The sequence below is a fragment of the Gymnoscopelus microlampas genome, assembly GCF_963454915.1.
Source record: "Gymnoscopelus microlampas genome assembly, chromosome: 14".
Lineage (NCBI taxonomy): Eukaryota > Metazoa > Chordata > Actinopteri > Myctophiformes > Myctophidae > Gymnoscopelus > Gymnoscopelus microlampas.
Genome location: NC_139951.1, coordinates 815,999 through 840,425, shown reverse-complemented (window position 1 = coordinate 840,425; position 24,427 = coordinate 815,999). Strand labels below are relative to the sequence as shown.

The following is a 24,427-nucleotide window of genomic DNA, read 5'->3' as shown; positions in this document are numbered from 1 at the left end:
TATTCCTAACCTTATCCTTAGTAAAACAAATACAAGAATACAAGAACAGCTTGTCTGCGAATGAAATGGGGGTGAAGTGTTTAGGGGCAAGTCTTCCGTTTACCGTTTCCATCCTGACAGTGCGGCCAGCAGAGCTCAGACTGAACATAATGGCACTGGAGGTCCAACCTGGGTCCTACGACAAACTTACTGGCCTTCTCCTTGTGTTTTATTTTGTTCCTTACTGTTAAATTCAGTGTTGATGGACAGGGGGGGATGTTTATTAAAATATGAAACAAATTGAGTCCCATAATGGTTCAAAACGGGACGATGGCTAACGCGGCAAGTAACTTGGCTAATTATGATGGTAATTCTAATTTATTACTGATTGGCGTTTCGGTAACGCGTTATATTACCCGTTACCGCAATTTGGTAATATATTACAGTACCGACTCGTTACTGTAACGAGTTACCCCCGACACTGCTTCCAGTACTATAGTAACTAATAATGAAAATAATTCTGTACCAACCTGCAGATGAGACCAATAATGAACAGAATGATGGCAATGAGGTCACACCTGTTCCAGAAATCCTTCCAATAAAGCCTCATCTTCTGGCAGAAAGTCATGTACTGGTAGCCCACAAAGTATGCCTGAAAGTAATTAAACACATCATTCAAACTGAATCAAGTCGATAGATTACAGTTGATAGACAATCAGCTGTAAGAGGACAATATTTGTCACATGTACCTACATTACAGCTGTGGTAACATTTTTTTTTACTATTATTTTACTTCCTCCCTCCTCCTCATAAATGTGGACAAATAAAATTAAATATGAAGCTTCAAAATAGTCATAATAAGCTCAAATTAAATACCTAAAAAGCAGTGTTAAACTGCATTTTCTGTAGCCACATTATGCAAACATACACACTTGCCAACAGAAAAATAACTTATATTCTCATTATAATGGTGAATATTTGACAAATGAAGGCAGGTTTTGTTCTTATATTCTGTTTTGTTTATTTGTTATATTAATGACATACGATACAAACCTCATTCCACTGTTGTACTATATTTATTGGATGAGTGGGGAGTGTGTGTTAACACAGGAAACGCAATAAGAGAGAAAGACGCTCCTCCACTCACCTGTCGGATCTCCTCACAGAAGAAGGTGAACACCCAGAAGTACAGCCAGCGTTCACTGATGGACGGCCCACTAGGGGGCGGTGGCTTAAAGTCCACCAGCAGCATGTAGGCAAACAGGAAGAGGAAGAGGATGTACATCACTGTATTCCACACAAAGACAGAGACTGGAGCCGCACAGGGGAAGAGAAGGCTGAGAAGGTATTCCCACCATGTGTCGCCTCCACCCCACCAAACCTGAGACAGCACAGACTGTGAAACAGAACGGTCAGTTTTTTAATCATGTCTGTGTTAATGTAACACCAGATGAGTGTAATTTAACTACTGTATGTCATTTGATTTGCATAAGCTACAGTTTATTCCAAAACCATTTCTCAGAACTAAAGGGGATAATTAGTTTCCCAGGTAAAAACAGTCCCATGTACAAGAACTCATTTGGACAGTATGTCTTCTCAGTAAAGTGGAAAAGACTTTGGAACTCTTTCGTTATCAGGGTTAAGGTTAGATCAGATAACTCACGAATAGATTGAGACCACTGATATCTAGATATGTATTCACTCATTCTATAGTCTCGCGTCACCAGACTGTTGCCTCCCACAATTTACAAATGTTTCCGGCATACAGTCTGGGACTCGGAAGCTCTAAAAATGCTTAAGGGGAAAGCGGAAGCCCCTCCCCTACCCACTTCCGTTTTAGCATTGTGCAGTGGCGCAAAGGAGTCCGACTGGAATCAAAACAAAAAGTGTTAAATAATATAAATATGATATATGTATGAATATATATACAAATATATATATGTATCATATATGATACATATATGAATATAATGATAAACAATCCTCGCACAAATAACATGAATCTACCTATGACTCCCTATGCTTCCGCCTCAGTTCTGTTTCCACTAGGACTACAGGTCCGTGGGCACCGCGTCGTGATTGGTCGAATGTTTTTCCGGTCTGAGTAGCTTCCGTTAAGCAGCTTTCGGGAAGTGGAGTTCCAGACTATATAGCATTCAGAGATTGTGGAATAGTTGTCTGGTGACGCGAGACTACTCATTCTATGACCGAATGAAAAAGCTATAGAAAACGACATTTTCAAATCCTACTATTATTGTGCAGGGTAGGATTTGAAAATGATAAAGCAATGTAATTTTCTTTAGCTTTTTCATTCGGTCATAGAATGACCACACCTGGAGATGAAATGTAAATGCTATTGAATTATACATTAATTTGTGTCTCAAAAAATGCATTTATTAGCTTAAGAGTAAGAAGCATTAGCCTTATTTAATTTACATTTTCAAAATAGCCTTTTCATTTTAGTACTGTCCATAATTTAGCGGAGCATTTTTTTCAGATGTTAAATCAAATGACCTTTTATGTATTCATTTAAATCTGTCATAGAATGAGCACACCTGAAGATTTAATGTAAATGCTATTGCATTATATATTTATTTGTCTCAAAAATGCTTTCATCTGAAGATTAAAAAGCATTTCTCTTATTTCATTTTAATTATCAAAATTCATTTTAATATTATCCACTATTTAGCAGGACATTTTTTGAAAATTGAAAATCAAATGATCTTTTATTGATAGTTTTAATTCCGTCATAGAATGAGCACACCTGTAGAGTAAATGTAAACGCTATTACATTTTAAATTGATTTTTTTCTCAAACAATGCGTTCCTTTCCTGAAGATTAAAAAGCATATCTCTTCTTTCAATAGAATTTTCAAATTTGCCATTATGGCAAGTATTTTAAGGCTAGAATCAAGCCATTCAGACTCCTGGTGAATCATGACCATAAAACATTTGATTATGTGAAAAAACATATTTGAAAACTGCAAAACAAAGGTTATTTATTAAATATAGTATATCATGTAATTAAATATTCAAGAACTATGGGTTAGATAAAGATAATAATAATAATAATAATGACATTCAGACAGCCCTGAGCATGTAAATTATTAACAAAATATCTAGCGGGTGCTCCACAGCTAATTACTCATCAGCTACACAGCTAATTACTCATCAGCTACTCATTAACTATTCTATAAAATGTAGGTAGTTATCCAAGACTCGCATATTAACTAATAATTAACTATCAATTTATTTGCCATTTGTTCATTAATACAAACATATTATTAGCTATTCTGGCCTGTCATTAACTAATAATCAACTAGCTGCGGGAGTGCGGTGCCCGCCGTAGAGTACTTTGGATATCTAGTAGAGGCCCTAGGAGGGGTCCACACGCACCCTCTTATTTTTAGCGGCGCTAGAGCGGATCCTGCTCTATACCTGACTTTGTCCGTGTGCGTACGTCAACGTTCTGATTGGTCAGGTGCGTCAACAAAGTGATTGGTCAAGCTTCACGTGACACGTGGCTATAAACACATTATAAACACATATCGATGACAAAATGTATCAAAGGCGCCGCTACCTTCACACAGGGTGTGATTTATTTTTCTAGTTTTGATTTTTGGCATCCATAGGACCTCTAATATAGGGATTTTGATGATCCCAAGAAAAAAAGTGGTCCAAAGTGTAGTTTTTTTCAATGTTTTATTACCCCTATGAGACCTGCAAGGATTGCTGGCTGAAACGCCGGCGAGACTGTCTTTTGGAGACTGTGGCACGTTCAAATTTAGTCGTAGCCCAAAGATAGAGATACCATTTGATTCTAGACAATCTCAGGTTTCCACTGGGACCAACCTCGTCATGCTACCTTGTCGGTAAGGGGGCTAAATACCTAATGATTCAAAGTTAGACAACATTTCGTTGAGGGAAAAACGGCCATCACTATTTTCCAAATGGTCCCCTGAGCTGTCACCTCGATATAAGTGAATTGAAATGGGTTACCTGTATACCTACAAGCCTCCCCAGTGCATAAATGCCACATTTATGCCAATCTCATGCAGTTTTGGGCAAGAATCATGCAGTTTATTGCATGCAGTACAAATATGTAATTTCCACCTATTGTAAAAAGGAGACCACTTTACTGTATCTATAGCTGTATGAGACCACTGTACTGTATCTATAGCTGTATGAGATCACTGTACTGCACCTATAGCTGCATGAGACCACTGTACTGCTTCTAGAGACCACTGTACTGCACCTATAGCTGCATGAGGCCCCTGTCTGCATCTATATACCACCATACTGAATCTAAACCGCTGTACTGCATATACAGATTACTGTACTCCATCTATAGACCACATACATTGACCACTGTACTGTATCTATAGACCACTATACTGCACCTCAACTCAACACAACTCAATGGGGGGGTCCACAGATGCACTACATTGGTCTACAGATGCACTAGAGTGGTCTACAGATCACACCAATGGTCTACAGATCACACCAGTGGTCTACAGATGCACTAGAGTGGTCTACAGATGCACTAGAGTGGTCTACAGATGCACTACAGTGGTCTGCAGATGCACTAGAGTGGTCTACAGATGCACTAGAGTGGTCTACAGATGCACTACAGTGGTCTACAGATCACGCCAGTGGTCTACAGATGCACTAGAGTGGTCTACAGATCACGCCAGTGGTCTATAGATGCACTAGAGTGGGCTAGAGAGGCACTAGAGTGGGCTAGAGAGGCAATGCAGTGGTCTACAGATGCAAAAGAGTGGTCTACAGGTGCACTAGAGTGGTCTACAGATGCACTAGAGTGGTCTACAGATGCACTAGAGTGGTCTACAGATCACGCCAGTGGTCTATAGATGCACTAGAGTGGGCTAGAGAGGCACTACAGTGGTCTACAGATGCAAAAGAGTGGTCTGCAGGTGCACTAGAGTGGTCTACAGATGCACTAGAGTGGTCTATAGATGCACTAGAGTGGTCTACAGGTGCACTAGAGTGGTCTACAGGTGCACTAGAGTGGTCTACAGGTGCACTAGAGTGGTCTACAGGTGCAATAGAGTGGTCTACAGGTGCACTAGAGTGGTCTACAGATGCATTAGAGTGGTCTACAGATGCAATAGAGTGGTCTACAGGTGCACTAGAGTTGGCTAGAGAGGCACTAGAGTGGTCTACAGGTGCACTAGAGTGGTCTACAGATGCAATAGAGTGGGCTATAGATACAGTACAGCATTCTATAGATACAGTAGGTAGTCTATAGATGTAGTACAGTGGTCTCATACAGCTATAGATACAGTGCAGTGGTCTATATATACAATACAGTGGTATATAGATGCAGTAGAGTGATCTATAGATGCAGTACAGTGATCAAGATGCAGTACATGATCTCATGAAGTTATAGATGCAGTGGTCTCATATAGCAAGAGATGCAGTACAGTGGTCTAGATACAGTACCGCGGTCTCTAGATACAGTACCGTGGTCTCTAGATGCAGACAGTGGTCTAGATACAGTACCGCGGTCTCTAGATACAGTACCGTGGTCTCTAGATGCAGACAGTGGTCTCATACAGCTATAGATACAGTACAGTGGTCTCATGCAGCTATAGATACAGTACAGTGGTCGCATGCAGCTATAGGTGCAGTACAGTGGTCTCATACAGCTATAGATACAGTACAGTGGTCTCATACAGTTATATATACAGTAAAGTGGTCTCCTTTTTACAATAGGCGGAAATTACATATTTGTACTGCATTCAATAAACTGCATGATTCTTGTCCATAACTGCATGAGATTGGCATAAATGTGGCATTTATGTACAGGGGAGGCTTGTAGGTATACAGGTAACCCATTTCAATTAACTTATATCAAGGTGACAGCTCAGGGGACCATTTGGAAAATAGTGATGGCCGTTTTTCCCTCGACTAAATGTTGTCTAACTTTGAATCATTAGGTATTTAGCCCCCTTACCGACAAGGTAGCATGACGAGGTTGGTCCCAGTGGAAACCTGAAGTTGTCTAGAATCAAATGGTATCTCTATCTTTGGGCTACGTCTACATTTGAGCGTGTCTCGCCGGCGTTTCAGCCAGCAATCCTGCAGGTCTCTTAGAATATATGGGCATATACTGATGACATCAGGGATCTCCATATATGGGCATAAAAGGGACATGGACTGACAGATACATATATCTCCATATAGGGCAGGGACACAGACAGAGGGGTACAACAGGTACTCTGACAAAGCCCCAACAGTATATGACTTATTGGTTGGATCGGCCCGAACCTCTAGTGTTTAAAAATGACTTTCACATTGTTTATCTTTATTTTAGCTGCAATAATTATTATTTTCTTTATCGACATTGGTAGATAACCACATTATAACCACACTAGAGATCACATTATCACAGCGTTATCACAGTGGATTTTCTGAACAAAGTTCCTGCACGAAAGAAAGAAAACCTTCTGGAAACGATATAATAGGGCTAAGATGGCAGTCTCTACTCCTCCTGACTTAGAGTAGGAGTCAGTAGGAGTTAGGAGGAGTCCGTAGGAGTCAGGAGGAGTCAGGAGGAGTCACTAGGAGTTAGGAGGAGTCAGGAGGAGTCAGTAGGAGTTAGGAGGAGTCAGGAGGAGTCAGGAGGAGTTAGTAGGAGTCAGGACGAGTCAGAAGGAGTCAGGAGGAGTCAGTAGGAGTCAGGGAGAGTCAGGAGGAGTCACTAGGAGTTAGGAGTCAGTAGGAGTTAGGAGGAGTCAGGAGGAGTCGGGAGGGAGCGGCTAACAGTCAGTCAGTAGAAAAAGGCAGGCTCTCTGCCTAGAGGTGATCTATACCACTAAGATGGCTGCCGGGGGAACCAAGGGTGGCGGGGCCCCTTAGCGTAACTTTCTGATAGTATTTTCTCCCCATCATGTTCTGTTGTGTGTGTGTGTTGTGTAAACGGGGAACCTAGAAACTTTTTTTAGGGTCAACGGGGAACATAACCTTTTGTTTGTTGAGCAGGAAACATAGAACCTTTTTTGTTAACGGGGAGCATAGAACCTTTTGAACATAGAACTCTTTTTTTGGTAAACGGGGAACATATAACTTTTTTTGGGTAAGTGGGGAACATATAACTTTTTTGCAGGGAAGTGGGGAACACAGAGCCTGGGGAACATAGATACGCTCCCGTAAGAGATGGACCAACCTCTAATCCATCATGGTTGAAGAAGAGGAGTGATTCAGCAGATATGGCCATCTGGAAGCAGTTTGTTCCCCAGACTGGAGACTCTGTGTTGAGCAACTTGAAGGACTTCTTCTCATTGCTCTGGCAACATGAACCCAACACACCTGAGATGAAAAATACCACACACAATAAAATATTATGATTTTTTTTTTTTTTATAAAAGCATCATGTAATGTGTGTGTGTGTATATATATATATATATACACACACACACACACACACACACACACACACACACACACACACACACACACACACACACACACACACACACACACACACACACACACATATACACATGGTGACTCAGGTGACTGAGTAACTAATAGGTGGAGCCAGGCTGGTGATTGGCTCCTGTGATGATGGGCTCATCTATAAAGCATGGCTGGCACCAGCGTTCTGTGTTGTTGTTATAATGTTCATGGGTTAAAGATCTGTGTGTGTAGGGGTGGGTGAGGATTTTTGTGTTATTAGTTTGTCCTCTGTTTTGTAGTGAGGCTTTTATGAATGTGTACAATGACTTTTATCTTAAATTATGAAATAAATCCTTAATTCTTGGGATTCTAAACCTGTGTGGTCTGGCTGTTTGACTTGGAAGGAGGGAGTCCACTTTTTTGTTACGCCTTACCCGGGGCGTAACAACCACAAAGACACCGATGTACCTGTCAAACTACTTCACAAAGTATGTCAAAGACATCCACAATCACAACACCAGAGGGAGCTCCACAAATCACGTTCATTCCAGATTTGGCCCAAACAAGGGGTTAAATTTGTTCTTAACACATCGGGTGCCGATCACGGTCTGAACCGTGTTTTCACATAGTAGCGCTCTGGTGCCGTTCACGGTCTGAACCGTTTTCAGTCTTTTTGTTTTTTTTCGTTTTTCTCCACACGGGCGGGGCTAGAGCAGCTCTGGGAGTACCCATTGTGATTCTGAGAAGGAAGGGCCAGATAGATCACCGGAAACAAAAACATGGCTTCCATCCGCTTCCTGTCTATTTCCTTCTTTAAAATGCCTATATCTCCGAATCTGTTTCCGGTGTGGAAAACGCGGTGCGCGATCCGTCCCCGTTGTAACTTGCGAGTGAAATGTTATCGATCCAGGATGTAGCCAGGGTCATCGCTCAACATGAATGGATGCTTTTTTTTACGTGGATTTGCTCGTCGCGGAGTCTAAAGCTTTAAACAGCAAAGCGCAGTCAATGGGGAGATGCTGGCACCCACGGTAAGTTGTTATGAAAGAATGCTGGCACCCGATGTGTTAAGAACAACTTAGAAACTTCAGTTTGATGATATATTCAAGGTCTCACCATGTGCCAGGTTCTCAAACTTCTCTGCCAGCTCTTTCATGGAAAGTTTGGTCGTTGTCCCATGTTCCATCTTTGACATCTCTGTAAGCATCTTACAAGCACTCAGAGCATTCAGCACTGAGTGCTCTGCCTGGGAGACGGACAGAGAGACAGATGGACAGATACAGACAGATGGACAGAGGGACAGAGGGACAGATACAGACAGATGGACAGAGGGACAGATATAGACAGATGGACAGAGGGACAGAGGGACAGATACAGACAGATGGACAGAGAGACAGAGGGACAGATACAGACAGATGGACGGAGAGACAGAGGGACAGATACAGACAGATGGACAGAGAGACAGAGGGACATAGGGACAGATACAGACAGATGGACAGAGAGACACAGGGACAGATACAGACAGATGGACAGAGAGACAGAGGGACAGATACAGACAGATGGACAGAGAGACAGAGGGACAGATACAGACAGATGGACAGAGAGACAGAGGGACAGATACAGACAGAGGGACAGATACAGACAGATGGACAGAGGGACAGAGGGCTGGTTACAGACACGCTACACACCATATAAATGTACATGTAAATAAGAAAATCCTTCAGCCTTCTGTGAGCATCAGGTGTTTTACCTGCTTCTCCCAGAAGAAGACAGCCATGTCACTGTTGTTCTGTAGGACAGCCCAGATAAAGAGATGAAACCAGGGGGATTCACAGCGCTTGTTCCTGTATGAACGTTCTTCTTTCAGCAGCTCTTTGGCACTCTGAGATGGAGAGAAGAATAGAACTATGAAGAGGAAATGAGAGATATGCTTTAAACCATTAAAGTCAACCATAACAACCCCTAACAGTCCTTTTGTAATTTAAAACTAAATGCCAGATGCCAGGCCCAATCTGGGATTGTTTTAAATTAGGGTTATATTAGGGTTGTATTCAAATACATTCTTACAGAGTTTGATATAGCGTTAGTCCTTAAATCAAGACCTAGAGAATAAAAAACATTCATGTTAGTGTTCATTTTGCTTCTACTGAATTATTATCTGAGAAAACTGAAAATTGTGAATGTAATTTGTCATTTAAGATTTGAGAGATGCAAATGTACTTGAAAAGCATAGATAGTAGGCTCTATTTAGACAATGGAAACTACTATGAGCTTGCACTTAGACTTCTATGAACAATAATTTAGGCAGTCAACAATACAGTGTGTCTCTCCGTAGTACAGATCATTTGCATAACTTCCTTCAAATCACCCAATCACCCAAAAACCAGGGAGGGGGGCAGGGAAACAAGCCTGCCTTCTATGATGTCACTGAGCAGCCTGAAGGTACCCAAGGACCCACCCACCTCACACATGTGATAACCCATCCCATTGATTGTATGTGGTGTTGTTTTGGTATGATTGTATTGGTCTCTGTTCATGTGTAGGAGGAGGGGACCAGCCTGCAGGTGTGTGGCCTATAGAGGACTGTTCATGTGTAGGAGGAGGGGACCAGCCTGCAGGGGTGTGGCCTATAGAGGACTGTACATGTGCAGGAGGAGGGGACCAGCCTGCAGGGGTGTGGCCTACAGAGGACTGTTCATGTGCAGGAGGAGGGGACCAGCCTGCAGGGGTGTGGCCTATAGAGGACTGTTCATGTGTAGGAGGAGGGGACCAGCAGGGGTGTGGCCTATAGAGGACTGTTCATGTGTAGGAGGAGGGGACCAGCCTGCAGGGGTGTGGCCTATAGAGGACTGTTCATGTGCAGGAGGAGGGGACCAGCCTGCAGGGGTGTGGCCTATAGAGGACTGTTCATGTGCAGGAGGAGGGGACCAGCCTGCAGGGGTGTGGCCTATAGAGGACTGTTCATGTGTAGGAGGAGGGGACCAGCCTGCAGGGGTGTGGCCTATAGAGGACTGTTCATGTGTAGGAGGAGGGAACCAGCCTGGAGGGGTGTGGCCGATAGAGGACTGTTCATAGACATATAAAGGTTGACGCCTCCTCTGGCTCTGAAGCGTCTGTATGGCGGACACGCTTCCGCTTCTGGGCGGGCAGCTGGAAATTTCCGCGTGCGTCACAGAAGGGGGCGTTCAGTAGGCCAATCAGAGGCAGGTGTTGCGGGACAACTAGATTCTGACAAGTCCTGGAAAAGACGCGCTGTGATTGGCGCAGTGCCCGTTCCCCCCATTTCCGGGGGGGAACGGGCACTGGCCAATCACAGCGCGTATGGCGGCCACCATACGAAGCAGGTCGCTCCAACAAACTGCAGAGGCCAATGAGGTATCTAGTTTTCTATGGGACTGTTCATAGGAGGAGGGAACCAGCCTGCAGGGGTGTGGCCTATAGAGGACTGTTCATGTGTAGGAGGAGGGAACAGCCTGCAGGGGTGTGGCCCATAGAGGAAGAGGCACACCTGACTCCAATCATCCTCTGGAGTATTTAAGCAGGCTGGTCAAGGTCATTATGTCTCTCTCTCCTCACAGGAAACACTGTTAGCTTTTGGTTCCTTTGAGTTGGTTTCTAACTACTTTGTTTCTGCACATAGACTACATTTTCACACATCCATACATACACTACACTACTGATCTAACTGACTATTCACACCACATTCTAATTATTAAGTATTATTTATGTATTTTGTATTTACAAATAAAATAAGTTTTCATTTAATCCTGTGTGTCGTCTCCCATGTTTGTTGTGATTGTCACATAAAAATCACCCAACGTTAGTGTTCTAGGGTTAAATCCTGGATGTCTTCATTCTGCTTTTGTGAAACAGGCTCCAGGGTTATTATGTGTTTAATGTATAATACTGATTTAACTGAAGAAACCAGTTATTTGATTTGATTAAAAAAAAAGAAAAGAAAGTGTCACATATCCTTGAAATATTGCAGCACAGTAGAGGCTGACTATTTAAAGATTAGATAAAAGAACATAACAGTATTATATATTCAGAAGAATACCTCCAGAGCCTTCTTGTCAGAGGTGAAGTCTTTTAGACCCAGAGCAGTGAAGTAGAAAGGCTTCACATCACCCATTAACTTCTTCAAGACACCTGACACCTGGAGACACAGAGCATAAGACAAACCTCCATCATCATCATCATCATCATCATCATCATCTTCATCTTCTTCATCATCATCATCATCAAGCCCAAATGTCCTCAAATCAAGCAGCTTTGTCAAAATCTTACTGCTTTTTTCAATGTATTTTTATATTTATATGTATATGTCCAACTTTGTCATACAAGAATGTTGTGTAAAAATAGCACCAAAGAAAAGCAACAAGTGAGATTGCAGATCTGCTATCTTTCCTATTTTTTTTAAGTTATGAAAGTGAAAAAGGTTAAGTGTGTCTGTGGGTTTCATAAATATTGAACCAATGAAAAGAGCTTGTGACTAAATAATGATTATATTGTAGCCAATAGGAACACAGGTTATTTTATTATCAATTTCCATACAAAGTTTCTGCAGATATTTTCAACCTGTAATATGATTTCAAGATCATATTATTGACCAAATAATTACACATTTGATTTACATTCCAAGTAGATTGTGCTGTTAGTTTATATGCCCCCCGGCCCCACCACCACATTACAGCATTAAGTAGTGAGTGAAGGTCATCTCTTCAGAACCACTGATCAATCAAGGGTCATAATATAGATTTCACTAAACCCAAACGCACCTCAAACAGGCTGATCTCTTTCAGAGAGTCAACTGAGGTTCCCAGTCGCTCGTTCAGACATTCCAGTAGCAGCTTGTAGACCAGTGTGTCTTCATCAACTCTGCTGTAGAGTTCCTCCAGGACGCCATAAGTCAGGAAGTCATCATCACTGATGTCATCATTGAAGAGCTCTCTGATGGCAAAGTCCATTCTGTTCCATCTCACTGCTAGACTCAGCTCCTTACTGTAAGGGAAGGTATTACCTGATGCACGGTGCTTACTGGCTGAACACACACACACACACACACACACACACACACACACACACACACACACACACACACACACACACACACACACACACACACACACACGAACACACACACACACACACACACACACACACACACACACACACACACACACACACACACACACACACACACAGCATGTTAAATGAACATCATAATGTTCTGTAGCCCACAGTGTTTTTCCTATAAAATATAATATTAATTATTGTTCTATATTGTACCTGGGATCAGGGCTTTGATCATGACTCTACCAAAGTCTTCTGATCTCTCCTGCTTTTCATGGTAGAATGTTATCAGCTTCCTGTTCTGGTAGATGCTCTGAACCTGAGGGTCAATGTCAAAGGTCACATGATGGGCAAATTAGACATTTCTGCAAAATAGGAACTTGTAAACCTTTGTGATATTCTGATGGCATTTAGTTTAATAATACATATGAAGTGTAATGTATTTTCTGCTCTGTTTGGCACTACACAGCGGATGCAACACATGTCATCAGCCAGATTCAAACCTGTGACACATGACGTACTGTACATCTCCACTCACTGAGCCAACAGCCAGACCCACTTTGGCAGTTTTTATAAGACAGGGGTTATTGGCGTCTTTTTGGTTTGTTTTATTTTATTTGTATTCTTATTTCTTCCTCAATTTTGTTTAAGAATTAATGTGCTATCCATGACATGCTGTCAGTTGACCAGTTCACTGTCTGTTATTTAATGATGATCGAATATTGGCTAAATGTTTATAATTTCTTCTGTCCAAACAATGAAAAGCACTAAGAAAAGGCAAGTGAGTCTCTCTTTAATTAAGCATGATGAGCCATGTGTTTTCCACAAAACAATTAAATATCATTGAATATAATTTCACCCTTGTCATTACTACTATGTTATTATAGCTTTCAGTAGGCCACCACAGGCACAGACAGTGCGTTTTAGCGCAGCGCAGCCTGGCACAGCGCGGCGGAGTGGTTGCGTGCGGGGGGTCTGAGGGGGGTGGTTACGGGGGGCTTTCGTGGGAGGGGGGGATGTGTGGATCAGAGCTTAACCCTAAAACCAAAATAAAGTAACAAAAAAAAACTCCAATCCGCTCAAGACCCGCGCTCCCCCACTTCCAAAATTAGCACTAGCCTACAACACTGGTCCAGTCTCTTGCCAAACCGGTTATGTTAATGATATGCTGCCTACACTATCCAAATAAGCTGAGGAACTCTGATATCAGGTTCCCCCTCCCCCTACAGTACCTCTGTATCTCTTCTATCAAAGTATTTGTTCAGATACAAATTCAGCGCGGCCAATTTTGATATTTTTAATGCACCAATTGGCCTACATGAAGTTAGAGGGATGGGCAGAAATGGTGTAGGCTATTTCCACATTTCAACTGTTAATGGGTTTTTCTTTCTTCACAAATGAATTCTACTTTGTTGTACAACAGTGTCCCATAAAAGTAGTGAAAATAGCCGATCTACAAGCTCACAAAGTGTTGCATCATGATTTGAATTCCGGACTTTTATTTGTAACGGAGTATTTCTATATTGCAGTATTGATACTTTTACTTAGGTAAAATATCTGAGTACTTTTCCCACCATGCACTGACCGTTGTAGCCTACGTTGAAGCATAAATTGGTTGTTACTGGATGGTTTGCAGCTGCTACTTATGGAGAGAGACAGACTGCTTGAGATCGCTAAACATTAATCTCCTAGTTAACAAGAGAAATTACACCATCCAAAAGTATAAAGAGTATAAAAATGTATAAAAGATATGTGACAGTGCTGAAAACAGGGCATTTAAAGATGAATATGGACACATTGGACAGCACAGTGCGTTCGGAAATTGCGCACCAGAGCACACTCGTTCATAAGACGATGTTTATGCCCGAGATTCGGAAGTTTATTGCATACGAAAAAATATGAAAGTAAAAAAAAACATTTTATTGATTAAGGACAGGACATTTTTAATTCAGTTCAAACAACAGTAGGCTACGTAGTAGACCTACACGTTTAAAATCACTGATCACGGTTCGAGTTTCAAAAATAGCAGATCAGCATGCTCATAGCGTGGGATTCGAACTCGGGTCGTAAAATCATTGTACTTCAGCTTTAACCACTACACTAACTGAGCTGTTTCACTATCAGAGGAAAGAAGTAAGATATATACTACACAGCAATTGATGTCTGTCTCTCTCTCTCTCTCTCTCTCTCTCTCTCTCTCTCTCTCTCTCTCTCTCTCTCCACGGACTTTTGAGACAGACAGACAGACAGACAGACAGACAGACAGACAGACAGAAACCAATGTGTGTCTGAACATTTCTAAAATGACAGAGACGCGTTCCTGCCTGACGCTGAACAGAAAACCCAATCCAAATTTAAACGATCTAAGCACACTTAATTATTGCTAGTTATTATTATTATTATTAATAATAATAATAATAATATAAGACATCTATCTGTCCGTCTGTCTGTCTGTCTGTCTGTCTGTCTGTCTGTCTGTCTGTTTGAAACCAAAAAAGTGACTCTAAAGCGCCACCTCGTGGTAGTATTTGGAACTAAATGTACTACGTGAGCTGGCTTGGCTGCATGGCGCAAATGAGACAAGTGATAGTCACATGAGAAACGACAAACTCACTAGGCGCCAACTGTAAGTGCAATATTGGCTGAGATATAGTGAAAATAGATATTTAACTTTATAACATAGCTCATCATTTCAGAATATTTGTCCAATCAGCAAACACTGATTAGAAGTATATTTCCGGGGGATGCATGAAAACATCTTCTTCCCACTGTACTATGTGAACCCAGGCGCGCGGGAAGTACTTAATAGCCAGGGGGGCTGAGCGTCGGGGGAATCCGCTTGTCCCGTCCGCGGACGGCCCGTCCGCGCGTCCGTGTGCGGGTATGGGTGGGTTTTGGCACTTTCTTTCCTTTACTTTATTTTGGTTTTAGGGTTAGGGTTAGGGTTAGGGTTAGGTTAGGGTTACGTTATTTAATTCTCGCTCTCATAAATAAAATAAAAAAAATGAAAAAATATATACATATTTTTTTAAATAAAAAAATCCCTTCCCATCACCAGGGGGGCTGCAGCCCCCGTAGCCCCCCCCCTTCCCGCGCCACTGTGTGAACCAATCACTGCTTTTACCTGTTCAACAAGTTGATCTATCTGGGCTTCAGAAGGGAAGTGTCTCCTGATCACTTCTTTCACTCTGGTGACATCAACACCAGCAGAGGCAGGTGATTGGTTCTCCAAGATGTCACTCAAGAGGTCAGCCACACCTCCTGAACCTGCCAGCACCAACCAGGGTGTGGAGTTCTTCAAAGACACGCCCACCCTCTGATGAAGATATGAGAGAGAGAGAGAGAGAGAAACAGAGAGAGAGAGAGAGAGAGAGAGAGAGAGAGAGAGAGAGAGAGAGAGAAAGAGAGAGAGAGAGAGAGAGAGAGAGAGAGAGAGAGAGACGGGGAGAGAGACACATTTTATTATCATCACTTTACCCAAATACAGCTCAAGTGGAGTTAGGCGGTTTTTCACCATTAATGTGGAGATGTTGTTTTGTTCATCATTGATCAGAATGAGAAGGTGGAGTTAGGAGAGTTGACTGACAGTTTGAGGATCCAATGGAGTTAGGAGGTTTAGTCTGAAGAGCTTTTTAATACTTTTCATTGGTTCAATATTTGTAAAACCAACACAGAGACGTAAAGGGTGTTCAATAGCCAGTGATGCTATGCTCATTTGAGAAGTGGTTGCTATCTATTTTAATGACGTGACGCACACGTCGCTTAACACCTACAGTACAGGTCACACAATGGACAATTGATATGCATATAGGCTAATTCCTATGTTAATGTACCTGGCGTGAGTCGGGAGCCTTTGTAAACTTTGATGAAGTGTGAATTTAAAGTAGTTTTAAATCTATGCGTGTGCCTGCGCGTCCCCCTGGCCAAATAAGTGGTTGCTCGGCGTGCAACCCCGTCCACTGAGCATTGCACCCCTGTCAATAGCACTGATTTATTAAAGAAAATAAAAAAAGTAGAACAATGGAGATTGTTTCTGCCTGACAGCAACAATATGTAGAAGAGCACAGACCTAACATCTGGAGCTGTTAGCTACATTCCTGTAGCTATGATAATAATAAAGTGACAGTAATACTCCTATAATGCTCCTGGCTCATAAAAGTCAAGTTATATTGTATACAATCATTGCAATGTAAATGATATTGAATGAATGAATATTGTATAAAGTATTGATTGTACCTCCAGCATGGATGGCTTTCCTGATATGAGCATGTTGAGGACAGCAATGTTGATGCTGCTGCTGTCTGTAAGAAAATATGAATATTATTAAATCATAACTCCCCCCTCCCCCCTGTATGTCTTGATGATTAATTGAATACATAGGACCACAATGTTTCTGCCAGTGTGAACGCAGCATGAGATACATTCTTTTCACAATCAAAAACAAATACAATAATAATAATAATAATAATAATAATAATAATAATAAAAAACACCCTTAAAGTCTCTGATTACAGCTTCTTAAATGTCATGGTTTGCTATGACAGTCAAATTAATATCTTTATGTTGTGGACAAAGACATTATGTGCTCACATTTGGACTTTGGGAAATACATATTTAACCAGCATTTATGTTATTTTATAGACCAATTTAATGAATAAAAAAGAAACAGATGAATTGTTTGTTGCAAACATACATTTACATTTTCACAGCCAGGAGTATGTCCAACAAACGATCTTGAAAATATAAATAATATTTTACATCTTGTAGCTGTTCAACATCAAATCAAATACAGTTAAATGATTAAAATGCTGCGTGTTTCACTACTTTTAACTGAAGTCACCTTTTGACCTGGTTATGGTAAGTGATACCATGATTATTTTAATTCCGGTGACATAACGTCCATCATCTCTTACCTCTGATGTGTTGTGTAGAGAGGTGTTTCTCTAACTTGACGCTGAAGTTCTTCTCTCCTCCTCTACGACCTTCACTCCCATCATCCACCAGCAGGAAGCCACGGTGGTTCTTCTCCAGAGAACAGGAATCACTGGTTCTGTTCTCAACAGAGTACTGAACCTCTCTGCACTGAGATGGATGAAAACAGGAATTACATCTTACAGTGTGTTATCTGGGGGCTTCTGGTGAGTCTAAGATGGGGGGGGGGGGACTTCCTAATTCATGGAAACAAAAACAATGATAACACAATCTTCATCTTAATGTATGTGTGATCTCAGTATTTGTTATTATTATTAGAGAGTGGCAGTAACATTAATGAACAGACATTAATTATCAGTACACACAGTACAGTATTTTACAATGTAAATATAGTGGAGTTTGCGAGAATGATAATTTAATAAATATTATTAATTAGGTGGAGGGAAATCACAACTTGTAAACAGTGTTTGTGTGTCAATACCTGAGAGACCAACTGGTCTCTGTTGTGCACGATGCCCCAGGGAGTGATGCCCACCGCACCGACGCAGTGACTGTCCCTCACCGCCTCTCCTACATATCTCCCTACGCCTTCATCAAAGCCTTCTGTCAGTATCCAGCTCCAGCCTCCTGTGTCTGTGTGTGTGTGTGTGTGTGTGTGTGTGTGTGTTAATTAGTGAGATAAAGAGGGAGAGCGTGTTATTAGTCTGTATGTCTGTCTGTCTGGTCAGCATCATGCATGATGCCATAAGACCATAAAGTAGCTTCACTAGTTGGTTTCTACTTAAACTAGACCATACCCGTCGAGGGATACGAGCACCCAAAGAGTGCAGTTTGGCTTATGCACTGTGAACAGACAGTTGACGTTGTACTCTGTAGTGTGTACAATACACACCACACACACATCCCGTCGCCGTGTCGTGGAGCCACAGAACACACACAATCACCCGCGTAAAGGCTATATAGATCTAACAGCCAGAGCCGTCCCCCATCGCGAACACACACACATGGCCGTCGCGCAAACACAAATAATGTACATTCTGACACGTGCCTCCCCAACGTGCATGCGCACTTGCGTGTCCGCGCATACACGGCCGTGGACACACACACAAACACACACACACACACACACACACACACACACACACACACACACACACACACACACACACACACATACACACACACACACACACACACACACACACACCCCGCCACACACACACACACACACACACACACACACACACACACCACACACACATTTGAAATATGTATTTATGTCCACGTGATAAGAAGTACAGGATATACAAAGGACATAAACACTGCCAGTCTCTGTCCCCTCCCCCCCCACACACACACACAGACCCCCCGCCACACACACACACACACACACACACACACACACACACACACACACACACACCAGAGGTCGCGTTAGTCCGATAATTGCCGGTTTTGACCGTTTTTTTATGACAAAGACCGGAAAAAATAAATCTCTCCGGACATCCTGACCGGTTGATAATGACACGGCTGTTCATTAATTATCACCGCAAGATTAGGCACATTTCAAATCCTCTGCTTTGCAAGCTCTCTCTCTCTCTCTCTCTCTCTCTCTCGCTCGATCGATCGCTCGCTCGCTCGCTCTTTCTCTCTCTCTCTTAACAGCGTGCGTGTGTTTCTGGGAGAGAGAGAGACGTAGAACGAAAATAGTTTGTCACGCGCTGTTAGGTTACAGCTATTTCCTGTTACTAATAACCGGTGTGTTGCAATGTGCTGCATTGGGCGGTAAATGGGAGACACTTTATTGTGAAGGTAGCCTACAACAGGAAAAAGAGAGCTTGTTGTTGCTGCTGCGTACAGACTGCGGTCTCGGCAGTCAGACAGATACCGCGGTCCGGTTACAAGTTACATTATATAAAGTTGTGTATTTAACAGCCAGTTACACACAAGTTGTATCATTACGAGTTAGAATATATCACAGATACTAGGCTAATACAAGGGCACTTGTGAGTAAAGTTGGCAAGTTGCCCTACAGTTTAAACAACATTGCAGGTTGAAGATGAAATCTAACACAGATGCGTAAATACTCTTCACAACAGCTATAGGCTACTGCAACTATGGCATCGAGCTGAAACATGACGTTAATCATAATCGTGGACCTATTTTTAACTCTATGAGGTGGACACGTTAAAACGTTACCACTTTGAACTGAATAGCTCTATGAGGAGACGACAAGATTCTCACAACTCATCAACTTTCCCACGGCTGTCCCAACTAGATTACGGACGGCATCCACTGTCTAACTATACAGCATAACCTCCTCCTGTGAGTGAGTAGTGGTCTATAATGTATTGCCCTAACAGGTCAGCTGAGCCACGTTATGAAAGATTAATCTGAAATGCCCAATTTTGTGCAGTGCCCTTTGATTAGAAAATGCATACAAACGCAATTGATTATTGAGAAACCATTACGCACGCAGCATGCGCAAATGGTAATGTAGGTAATTAAAGTATTTGTGTAAGATGACCCTGCTATATAAAATGTGTATATTATGATGGTTCATGTTCAATAGCTCAATCCAAAATATAATGCTGTAGGCCTAAGTGTTAGGCTGTATTTACGCACCTGCTTGTCATTAATGCATAAAAATAATTATGACCGTTATTTTTGTCAGATGTCCGGTAAATTTGAATCCTTCCGGACATTGGGACCGGCAGATTAAAATCCTAGCGCGACCCCTGACACACACATACGTTGGTCAAAGCACGTTCTGTGTGTGCAACAGTGTAACGCAGTGGGACTGTAGATGCGACGCATGCGCAGTTTGAGCAGCCACCGTAAGCATGGCAACATTCTTTGACATAAAGATGCGAATAAACAGCTGAGATGTAGTGATATCCAAAAACAGGCTTCGCAGTCCCATGCACATGGTAATGGCCAAAGGCTGTGTGCAATTTGAGATCAATAGCTCCAGGCACTGGAGCTATAGTGCAGCGGATAAAAGCAATATGTTGGGAGAATCGTTCACTTGGTGATACAAGCGTGAAACTTGGTACAGATCATCTTTAGAGGTCATTTATCGATTTTTTTAATCGAGCCACTTGAAAATCAAAGATGGCGGCCATTTATTTAAAGATGGCTGCCAAAATGTGTCTGATTTAGCTTTTCAGCGTATTTTTGCCTATGCTTTTGTGATGTCAATCACCAAAACAACAAATAGAGCTCCCCTAGTATACTTCTGAACATTTGCAACATTATTCTTTAGTTTTTTCTAAACTGTTTTTAATGTTTTACAATTAAAAAAACAAGATATAGGCTAAATCGGGGATTAAACCAATAGAAATTAAAAAGAAAATCTCAAGATTTCTGAACATGTAGTTATTTTTAACTGCTGTGGGTGGAGGAGGGATTTGTGAGGGTTAATTGGTCAGCAGGTGTTTCCAACTATCTAATTAAGCTCTCCTCTATATAGGTGCAGGCTGTGACTGCCTCCAGTTTCTGACACACAACAGAGTGAGAGCGAGCGCTGAGCAAGTTGAGCTGCCAGTGACTAGTCTTCTACCAAACCAGCCTTTGAATTGTGGTCAAGGATGGCTACAACAATCAATGTCAAACATAAGACAAACTGGACAAAGTGTTGTCTTTGTCAGCAAGACACACAGGAAACTTTAATGTCACCACAACGAAAAGTAAATAAAAAAGATTCTGGATACAGCATCCTGGCAATAAATATTCCCCTGTTCTACTCCCTCCATCAAATGCCAATTGATTTAGACCCGGACAGGTTAGATGATGGAGATGGTATCGAGGAAACTCTAAGAAAAAATTATGCACAGTATCATCATAGCTGTAGACTTTTATTCAACAATTCTAAACTAGAAAGAGCTCAGAAAAGAGCTTCCTCCTCAGATTCTGAAGCGAGCTCCAGCACAAGCAAGCGTCCAAGAAAAAGTTGTGATAAAAAGGCAATGTTTGCTTTCTTTGTGAAAAGTATGACACAAAGGCATGCCATGACCATGCAGCTGAGTGAAAAGCTTAATCAGTGTGCACTGACTCTTAATGATGGGCGTCTACTTGCATTGCTAAGTGCTGGTGATGCTGTGGCACAGGAGCTAAAATATCACCCTGGGTGCTTGGTCACACTCTATAACAGGGAGCGAGCTCATAAAAATGCAGAAAAGTCAACAAATCAGGTGCAATATAAGAAAGAAGCACATCCAATTGCTTTTGCTGAGTTAGTCTGCTACATTTTTGAGACAAAAACTGCTAGTGCAAATGTTATCGTTCAACTCTTCCTTGTACAGCATTGTGCAGCTGCGATTGTGAATAATACATTAGACATATTCTAGAATCTAGACACTTAAGAAAAAAGAAAAAGAAAAAAAAAGAAGGAAATGTATGTATATAGATATTAAAAACTGAAAAAAAAGAAAAAAACACAAAAAAAAAGAAAAAGAAAAAAAAGAAAAAAACACAAACAAAAAAACAAACAAAAAAAACAGGGTGCAACAGATATCGTGATAGCGACCATTTTGGGGAAAAATGGACGCCATATTGGATTTTTGAGTGGCTCGATTAAAAAAGTCAAAGAGTTGACCTAAAGGAATGTTCATGCCAATTTTCACGCTTGTATCACAAAGTAAACGATTGTTCCTATACTATCTGCTCTACTACTATTGATCCGGGCAGAACAATTTTTGGGCTCAAAGGTTTGTGGAATTATAGGAGGATATTGAACATCAATTGTATGATAGAAGTCAACGGAGCTGTGATCAGGCTGAACCTTTGTCCACATTTGTCATAATATGTCATAAATATAAGAATCTATATGGATCCTGACATACACATATTTAAAGGGTCTACACCATGAATTTTAACTTTTTCTTCATTTTTGTGTGTTTTTGGTCTCCCCCACCTCTCTTCTGTTCCAACAAATACCCGACTTCGAGCATGCAGGCTTTCATAGGCTATCTGTGGTTTTTATGTAAATTGGTCTGAAAACAGTCCGTCAGATTTGTTCCCCCACCCTACGTCACGTCTGGGAACAATTCCTCCCGTTTTTCAGTTCTAAAAAAAAAAAAAAAAAAATGTTTTTTTTCATTTTTATTTTTTTTTCATTTTTTCTTATTTTCTTATATACAGTGTTAAATAGATCTATATTGTTATAATAATAATAATATAAGTAGGTCGGGAGGTGGCTTATTGTCGGTATCAGCCGAGTAACACACAGGAGTCTGTCCCTGTTACAATGCGCTAGACCCCTGGGAGATGGATTGCTGAGGTGGAGCGCCACGCCTATCCTCAGCTCCCAGTACTTACCGCACGACTTGCCGCACCCAAGCCGTGCTACTCATGCGCTGAGTTGGCGTTGCCCGGGATTCGAACCCATGACCTTTTGGTCTGAAGGCGAGAGCTCTACCGACTGAGCTACCCGGACACAAATTCGAGGCTATATTGTTATAGTAATCATTATTATAATGTGTGCGTTCAGTAACAGCTAGTGTTAAGTATCGCTATATTGTGATAGTAATCATTACTATAGAGTGTGTGTTCAGTAACAGTGTTAAATAGATCTATATTGTGATAGGAATCATTGCTAGAGAGTGTTTGTTCAGTAACAGTGTTAAATAGTTCTATATTGTGATAGTATTCATTGCTATAGAGTGTTTGTTCAGTAACAGGGGTCTCCATGTCTCTCCAGCTCTTTAATAAACAGAAAATACATTTTCAGCTTGGGATACTAATTTAACCCAATCAGGAGAGAGAACTTTTACAGGATAAACAAATGAAATTGGAAGTGATGACACAAAGAAGTTCAGGATAGAAAATCCATTTTAATTTCAATTTTATAGTGTTCAAGTTCTATTTTGTCTGCTCTTTGTGTCATCACTTCCTATTTCACTTGTTTATCCTGTATGAGTTTGTCACACACACACACACACACACACACACACACACACACACACACACACACACACACGCGCACGCGCGCACACACACACACACACACACACACACACACACACACACACACACACACACACACACACACACACACACACACACACACCTTTATCCAAGGCTTTGACCAGTCCCCGTCTGATGACCTTCTGAACCCAGGGGTTGACCTCTGCACTGCCTTCTCCTCCCACCACAGACACCACCATGTAGGGTGTGGACAAATACCACCCATCATCTTGGTATCTTGTCATCAGGTCGTAGATAAGGGAGGGTTCAGTGTCTGATGACAGACGCAGGAACTAGGTGATCAAAGAGACAAATCAGAAGATGACAGTGATGACGATCAACATAAATAATGTATATAAGATGATACAATATAAAGTTGTGTGTCTGTGGGTACGTCTGTCTGTCTGTCTGTCTGTCTGTCTGTCTGTTTGTCAAGCATAAGCAGTGTGTGTGTGTCCTGACATCATAGTAATGATGTCATTGGACTCCAAATACTTTGTACCTTTTTGTTCTATATTACGTACGGACGTAGTGTGTGTGTGTGTGTGTGTGTGTGTGTGTGTGTGTGTGTGTGTGTGTGTGTGTGTGTGTGTGTGTGTGTGTGTGTGTGTGTGTGTGTGTGTGTGTGTGTGTGTGTGTGTGTGTGTGTGTGTGTAGTAATGACATATTTGGATTATTCAGTGACATCATCCTCAGGGGCATTCTACTACATACTACAGTATGTGGAAAGAGCAGTATGTGGAAAACTTTAATGTTGCATCTCTTCACTGAATAATGTTAAATAGATGATGTAAGACAGAGTATCATGAACCACAGAGAACATTGATCACATTGTCAGTCAGATACTTACAGGTTTGTACCTCCTCTCTCCCTCAATCCATCCAAAAGCATCAGTGGGCCATTCAGAGGAGTGCAGCTCACTGGTCCACTCAGTGTCCACAGCTGGGTTGATGTGTGTTGAATGATCTCTGGGACGTCCACACTGACACCGACCATCACTGATACAAGAGGACAGGACAATACATCAATATCTGGGGACCCCCAGGGGTCCTTGA

General features: G+C 41.7%; 1 protein-coding gene across 1 annotated transcript in view; it reads right to left on the bottom strand.

Annotated features, from left to right (window-relative positions):
• LOC311059595 (transient receptor potential cation channel subfamily M member 5-like) overlaps window positions 1-23,646 on the bottom strand; it is a gene marked incomplete at its 3' end in the record, with an annotated part of 35,558 nt that extends 11,912 nt beyond the window's left edge. Inside the window, exons 1-13 of the mRNA XM_084077599.1 lie at window positions 23,476-23,646; window positions 17,887-18,032; window positions 17,387-17,555; window positions 16,710-16,774; window positions 15,598-15,789; window positions 12,690-12,792; window positions 12,179-12,441; window positions 11,458-11,556; window positions 9,151-9,282; window positions 8,517-8,646; window positions 7,168-7,310; window positions 1,127-1,375; window positions 510-631 (exon numbers count right to left, since the gene is read on the bottom strand). Coding sequence (XP_083933725.1) covers window positions 510-631; window positions 1,127-1,375; window positions 7,168-7,310; window positions 8,517-8,646; window positions 9,151-9,282; window positions 11,458-11,556; window positions 12,179-12,441; window positions 12,690-12,792; window positions 15,598-15,789; window positions 16,710-16,774; window positions 17,387-17,555; window positions 17,887-18,032; window positions 23,476-23,617 — 1,955 coding nt within the window. The 5' untranslated portion in view covers window positions 23,618-23,646. The remainder of the gene's footprint in view (window positions 1-509; window positions 632-1,126; window positions 1,376-7,167; window positions 7,311-8,516; window positions 8,647-9,150; window positions 9,283-11,457; window positions 11,557-12,178; window positions 12,442-12,689; window positions 12,793-15,597; window positions 15,790-16,709; window positions 16,775-17,386; window positions 17,556-17,886; window positions 18,033-23,475) is intronic.
• Between the last annotated feature and the right edge of the window lie 781 nt (window positions 23,647-24,427).